The sequence below is a fragment of the Myotis davidii genome, unplaced genomic scaffold (genome assembly GCF_000327345.1).
Source record: "Myotis davidii unplaced genomic scaffold, ASM32734v1 scaffold1488, whole genome shotgun sequence".
In the NCBI taxonomy this organism is placed as follows: domain Eukaryota; kingdom Metazoa; phylum Chordata; class Mammalia; order Chiroptera; family Vespertilionidae; genus Myotis; species Myotis davidii.
In genome coordinates this window covers 346,043-352,869 of record NW_006298871.1, presented here as the reverse complement: position 1 = coordinate 352,869, position 6,827 = coordinate 346,043, and the positions used below count along the sequence as shown (strand labels likewise).

Sequence of the window (6,827 nt, the reverse complement as noted above, 5' to 3'; positions counted from 1 at the left end):
GACCCTCAGCTCTGCCGGAAGGTCTGGAGAACAGGGTGGGCTTTATAGACAATGGGTCATCCAGATGGTTACCAGGGGTCCCTGAGTACATGGAGCAGGGTGCCTCACTGGCCGGTGCTGGGCACATAGTATGAGTGACCAATACGCCCCATGACTTCAAAGCACTGAGATATGAGGATTTTTTGAGCATCACTCATCCTATTCTGCCCTGTCCTATCCACTTTGCAATCTTCCCACCCCCTTGATTGGGGCCGCACTGTACACATCCTCCATGGATGGCCCTTTATGTACAAGCAGTCAATATTTAGGACCTAAAGAAGTTGCAAAACCACATTGCAGTCATCGTAAGTCACTATATACCACATGCTTTTGTCTAGAAGAATTCTAATCACATGACGGACAGCTTTAAACTACATGTGGTAAGGAAGTTTTTGGTGGGGAAAGTGGACAGTTCCCCTCAGGCTTTAGGGCCAGTAATCCAGGAGTCCCACACGTTTTCAAAGCCTCATAACTTTCTTTGCTATAGCAAGGTGCCCAGTCCTCTACCTTGTTCTATGGGACTTGGGCATTTGTTGGTTTGCATCCCACTAATTCCTCCGTCTCCTAGAATCCCCTCACCCAGACTGTTTTCTCCTGTGACCAGAAAGAATGACAGACAGACCACCCAGCCTTTCCAGTGAGTTCCAAACCCTCTGAGGCATCCTGAGCTGTGTCAAAGGTCTTTCTCTACGTGAGCCGCACTGGTTTTATGTTATAGGCCATGTATGAGCCTGTATTTGGGGTGGGAACCAGGAGTCATTTAAAGACAGAGTTAGGTCATCTTCAGTTTCAAAGACCTAGAATTGTCACTCTGATGTCTGAGGACCTCAAAGTTCGGAGCCTCAAAAGGACCAAGGAGCCTGCTGACCATGACATGACACCTCCTTCCACGCTGTTCGCCAGACCTGGAGGGCACCTGGGTCACGGGGGACAGGAGGACACATATCCATGTCCTGGGAGCACAGAGCTCTCTTCCCACACACAGAGGTCTCCTGGCAGAACACCTTCCTGGGAGCCATTGACCCTGACCTGAACACCAGAAAATCGGCCAGCCACCGCCACAGGTGCAGTGAAAAGACACCTGTTCTCTTACTCTCGCTAAAGCTGCCCTGCTGGCCTTTGTGACCACAGTGTCCCAGACCCTCACCCGCTTGGCTGCCTGCGTATTTCTGTGCCATGACTGAGCCTGTAAAATCTCATAGACCAATCGCCAATGGCAAATGATTTTTTAAAAAGCGTGTGCAAGAGAAGCACAAGAGAGAGAACTCTTTCAAATTTGCTTTTTAATTTTGAAAAAATGTAGAGTTTTCAGTTATTTTTTTCCAACAGGTGGAAAATAAATTATGGCACTGCCACTCAATACATTCTGAAGACTGAAATATAGGGTATCCCTCCAAATGTATACACATACTCTGAATAATTATAAAGGCAGTATTTATTAAAATACATTTCATTTTCAAAATTGAGCTATCAGCTGTTATAGTGCACATTTTGTACAATGTGTAAACATTTGGAGGGATGTATTTTACAGCATATTTGAGGGGAGAAATGCTCAAAATTACAGAAGGAGTATAGTTACAATCATGTAGAACATACAAAACAGTAATGGCAAACATACTGGAGAAAACACATCAAACTGTTAATAACTGATGTTAGTATAGTTACAATCATGTAGAACATACAAAACACAGTAATGGCAAACATACTGGAGGAAACACATCAAGCTGTTAATAACTATTATTGTCGTTTGATGGCAAATTGTACTTTCTTCTTTTCTAATCATTGGCTATTTTCCAATGACTTCCCAATAAATTTGCATTTTCATCATAAAGGAGACATAGCTTGTTTTACTTGAAAACAAATTAGATATAAATTTCTCTGCTTGCCTATCTACACCCTTGTGAAAGAAATAAGATATAATTTAAATCTAAATGTTTTAATATTACTGTCAACAAAAGGTTAGTAATGCTACTGTACAAAAATATCATTTATGTGAATTAAATTTATCCAAGTCTAGGAGAACTGAACTTGTGGTCAGAACCCTGGGATCACCATTTTTTTAAAATTTTATTTTGAGGTAATAGAAGATTCACATGCAGTTGAAACTACTCTTACATTGTGTGTATGTGTATATATTCAGTCCTGTGCAACTTTATCTCCTGTGCAGGCTCATGTGACCACCCGTCCTGCTTCAGAAAAGTCCCATCACTTCTTCCTGGTGCAGCCACAGTCCTCAAGCCCCTTGCCCTGCTCCCTAACTCCTCGCGATGGTGATCACTTTGGAGCAATGAACAATCATTGACCCCCAACATGCAGATCACACTGCCAAGCTCTGGAGGATGGTGATACAAACATAATCAGATAGACAGGCCTCGTGGTTAGGAGGAAGGGTGGGAACCAGACTAACTGGGTTCAGATCTAGGGTGTGCCGCCGACCAGCTGTGTGACCTTTGTCAGGGTTCTCTCTGGGCCAGTTTCTTCAACCAAGTGGGGCCAACAGACCCTCCTAGGGTTGTTCTGAGGCTTCCATGAGCTGGTGTTGGTCATGCGAGGAGACAGTGCCTGGTCGCTACACCTGGGAACACCTGGGAATTCTGGCCAGGTCAGCCCATGTTGGGCGAGGTGCTGTCAGCGTAAACACAAGCCGGGAAGACATGGGAGGAGCCACTGTTCTGCTGTGGAAGACGCGCTTCACCGGAAAGGGAATGTTGGGGCTGGGCTTTGAAGCATGAGTGAAACTTTAACAGAAATAAAAGGGAAGGGGAAGGTGCTTCATGCCGATAAAACGGGGAGATCTGTGGCCCTGAGGCATGAGCCTGGGATCTGACTGAGAGGCTAAAATCGAGGCTGTGAGGAGACTGCAGGGGTGGGGAGGGGACGTAGGCACAGAGGAAGCCCAGGTTTTGAGGGGTCGTGAGTCCACACTGTGATTAGCACCGTGGTTGTCAACCCTGGAGGAGACTAGACAGAGCAGGAAGAAGGAAGACTGCCTCCTAACACAGGTGCATCCGGAGGGGGAGGGCGGATGGCAAGGAACTTTCTAATCAGGAAACTCGAGCAAAGGTGATTATTATTCGTCTGATTAAAACCAAAAGCAGCAGCAACCATGCCTTCAATGTGGTCGCTGTTCTTTTTAGAACAAGCATGTCAAACTCAAAGGCTACATGGCCCAAATAAACGAGGCATGTGGCCTGCAGGCCGTGAGTTTGACATGCCTGTTTTAGAAGCATAAAACTGAGTGTTTGGGAATTAGCAGTTATTAGGCTAATTCATCCACAACCTGTGTTCTCTCGGCCAGGGCAGTGCCCATGGAGCCAGGTGTTTCCAATGCCCTTCCCCGACCTCAAACCACCCTCCTCCAGGATTTCCAAAGGAGCCAGTGGCAGTCCCTCCTGGGCGCTGGTACTCATTGATGTTTCTATATCTCTCACTCTCTCTTTTCCTCTCTCTGAAATCAATAAAAATATTTTTTTTTAAAAAAAGGGAAAGGCAACTTGAATTTGTTAATAGCCTAGCCCAAGCCCAACAAATTCAATTATTTGTGTTTGAAAAGGCTTATCTGATCATCTGGCCTTTTGCTTCTTTAGGCTCAGGATGTCCTGGTCCCTGAAGGTGTTGGCCTCCCCATCTGAGAGGCACTTCGCCTCCTGCTGATCCCCTGGGGCCCTTCCCTCCCCTATTTGCTGTGACTCGACCCAGGGCCTGCTCAGAAGTCTGCCTGCCTTTCACAACCAGATTCTTGCCTCTCTGGTCCAATGACCTGTTACCACCTACACTTTGGTGTGGCACGTAGGACAATAACAAGCTACCCTGTGTTTCTGCTTTGAATTTTTTCTCAATCAGCCACCTTCCTCTGATTATTTTTCTCATTGTAGAAAGGGAGGGAGGAAGGGCAAAGAATGCTTATTCCACTTCCTTAACCTAATTATGCGGTCTACTCTACACAGACCGAAAACAATGATCAAGTTTATTCCGCAGTAGCATCAGACGTGTTTCTTTTAGTCCTGTTATTCTCATATCCGTGAGAAGAAAAGATATTGGAATAAATGGCTCTTGCTAAGAGCCATGTAGTGTGGTGTACAGTTTGGCTCTGAAAACTAAGACACCAAAAAAGTGAAAATGGAAAAAACCCTCCCCTCTAAACCAGCTTGAGCATATGGACTTCCCTGAAGATCATGAAGATGAAATGTAACCAAATAAGACAGAAATAAATACTCCCATGGGCCCTGAAAACAACCTCTTGTTCTCCCATAAACGGCAGTCTCCCTTCCCGACCTTCCCTTGAAGGTGACCCATCAAGGATGATTTTACCAGCATCATCACAAATACAACACCTTCCCAACAAAACACATCCAGACATTTCTCTCCCAAGCTTTCTTCAGCCAATTTCACTTCTAGCCCTTAAATCAAATTTTCATTTAAACAAAAAAAAACTATAGCATGTATTTTTTTTAAATCACACAACAGCCAGGCAAGAATATCAAGAGAAAGACAACTTAGCCCAGCTAGTGTGGCCCAGTGGTTGGGCATCGACCCATACATCAAGAAGTCGCCAGTTCGATTCCAGTTTGGGGCTCAGGTTGCAGGCTCCATCCCCAGTAGGAGATATGCAGGAGGCAGCCTATCAATGTTTCCCTCTCATTGATGTTTCTATCTTTCTCACCCTCTCTCTTCTCTCTCTGAAATCAATAAAAATATATTGAATTTGTTAATATAGCCCAAGCCCAACAAATTCAATAATTTGTGTTTGAAAAGGCCAACGTCTTCAATTCCCTAAGCCCCGAGTGAAGTCTTTTATACAATTAGACACTGTGTCTTTCAGTGTTTGGTGGCAGGGTGATGCCCAGTCCTTGGGTGACCTAAGTCTGCTTTTCTGACTTCCCCCAGGCAGAGGGCAACCAGACAGTGAGAGGAAATACAACATTAATGATGGCAGAAAAGAATGATATATTCTGTGTTTGTTTATTAATTCTCATGGGAGGATACTTTTTCCATTGATTTTTAGAGAGTAGAAGGGAAGGAGGGAGGTGGGGGAGAAACATCAATGTGAGAGAGACACATGGACAGGTCACCTCTCAAATGGGGCTGGGGATTGAACCTGCAACCCAGGTACTCAGCCTTGACCGGGAATTAAACCTGTGGCCCTTCAGTGGGGCAGCTGATACTCGAATCACTCAGCAACACTGGCCAGGGCAAAAATAATTTATTCTTATTGAATGCGGTAGGATAATCTAAGAAGTTAATTGTGCCCTGTTCGTGGCAGCAGACACCTCAATGAAGGACAAAAGGTCATTCCTTCCCCTACCCAGGCCCCCACCATCCACTCCCAACCTCCCATTCCAGGCTGGTTTTAACCAGCTTTGTGTCTGCAAAGTCAATAAAAATCACCTGAGGGGCTTGTTACAATGCCCATTTCTGGGTTCCTCTCTGGACCTACCAATTAACATTTCTGGGGATGGGGCCTGGAAGCCACATTTTTAACAAATTCCTTGAGAAATGCTATTCCAGGGGGTTTGGGGAACACTCATTGAGAAACACTTGAATAAAAGAGACAAGGAAACTGGAATATTTGGGCGTAGGGGGAGGTGAGCTGAGGCTTCAAAGAAGGAACCAGACCTTGGGAGGCTCCTACCCCAGGCGGGGAGCTTGGTCTGGCATTTAACCCGGCTCTGCTTTTAACCTGCAACTCATCCTCCTGTGTCGTCCTCTCCAATGACCCTCCTGTTCCCCTGACCCTCAGGCTGGCCCACCAGCGGTTCCTGCTCCTCTGCCCCTTCTGAGCTATGCATCCTCCTAGCTCAGCACTGACCACACTGCACTGACATGGCCCACGTGTGTTATATGTCTAACCTCCCCGCAGTGAGCTGCTGCAGGCGGTGAAGTGACTTATGCTCGGTGCCTGGCGGGCAGTAAGTGTCCTATAAATGTTCAGCAAGCAGGTAATTGTGTTCCGTTTACAACCACGTCACCATCACCTGGTCCTGATTTTTCACACGGAAAGTGCTAGGCCACTCCTTGCTCACAGCCTAGAATGCTTGGTTTCTAGCCGAGGAACTGGGCCCCGTTTCTTAACCCCTCCTTTACCAGCGGGTATTACCGGGGTCAGAATGAAACATCAGAAGCCTGAGCTTTTGATTATATTGTCCGTTTAAATGTTTTGTTTCAGAAAGAACTAAAGCTCTCCCACACTCTGCCCAAAGTCCCCACACAGGCGGAGCCCCTCCAAGGAGTTTAAGGCGCAGGAAAATGTACCACCAGGTGATTCTAGCATCGATCCCGCCGTGTCCAATGCAAAACACCTGACTTCCCTGCGGGCCGCCCCACTCCCCAGCTGCAAGCACCTCCCACTCAAGAGCAGACGTAAGAAAGGCAATCCGAATTTTAAATCTGAAACCATTTCACAGAGAAGGCAAGGGACGTTCCATGAAGGGGCAATCACAAAGGCCTCCCCTGTGAGGTCTCCGTTATGAAACTCCCCTTCATTCTCGAAGCATAAAACTGACCCCGGGGCAGCCGCATGAAAGCGAAGCCTGAGCACCGAGCGCCTCCGTGGGGTTTACCGCGCGCACCTGTGTCCGCAGTGCGCCCCACGCACCCCCGCCGCCGCCTACCTTGTAGCACGGCCCTCGCAGGATCTTGGGGGCTCATGAAGCCTGAGCCGTGGAGAACCTGGCGGGCAGCCCAGCGTTCGGGGGTCCTCTGCTAAGTGGCTCCAGCGGCCGCCTTCACAGTTCACAGGGAAGGGCTCTGTGTCCAGGACTCAACCAAGTCCACTTCCGAGGCCCGCG

General features: G+C 47.2%; 1 protein-coding gene across 1 annotated transcript in view; it reads left to right on the top strand.

The window, feature by feature from the left end:
* The first annotated feature begins 392 nt into the window (after positions 1 to 392).
* Positions 393 to 6,827, top strand: part of LOC102751288 (homeobox protein NOBOX) — a 12,704-nt gene continuing 6,269 nt past the window's right edge. Inside the window, exons 1-2 of the mRNA XM_015570976.1 lie at positions 393 to 419; positions 758 to 951. Coding sequence (XP_015426462.1) covers positions 393 to 419; positions 758 to 951 — 221 coding nt within the window. The remainder of the gene's footprint in view (positions 420 to 757; positions 952 to 6,827) is intronic.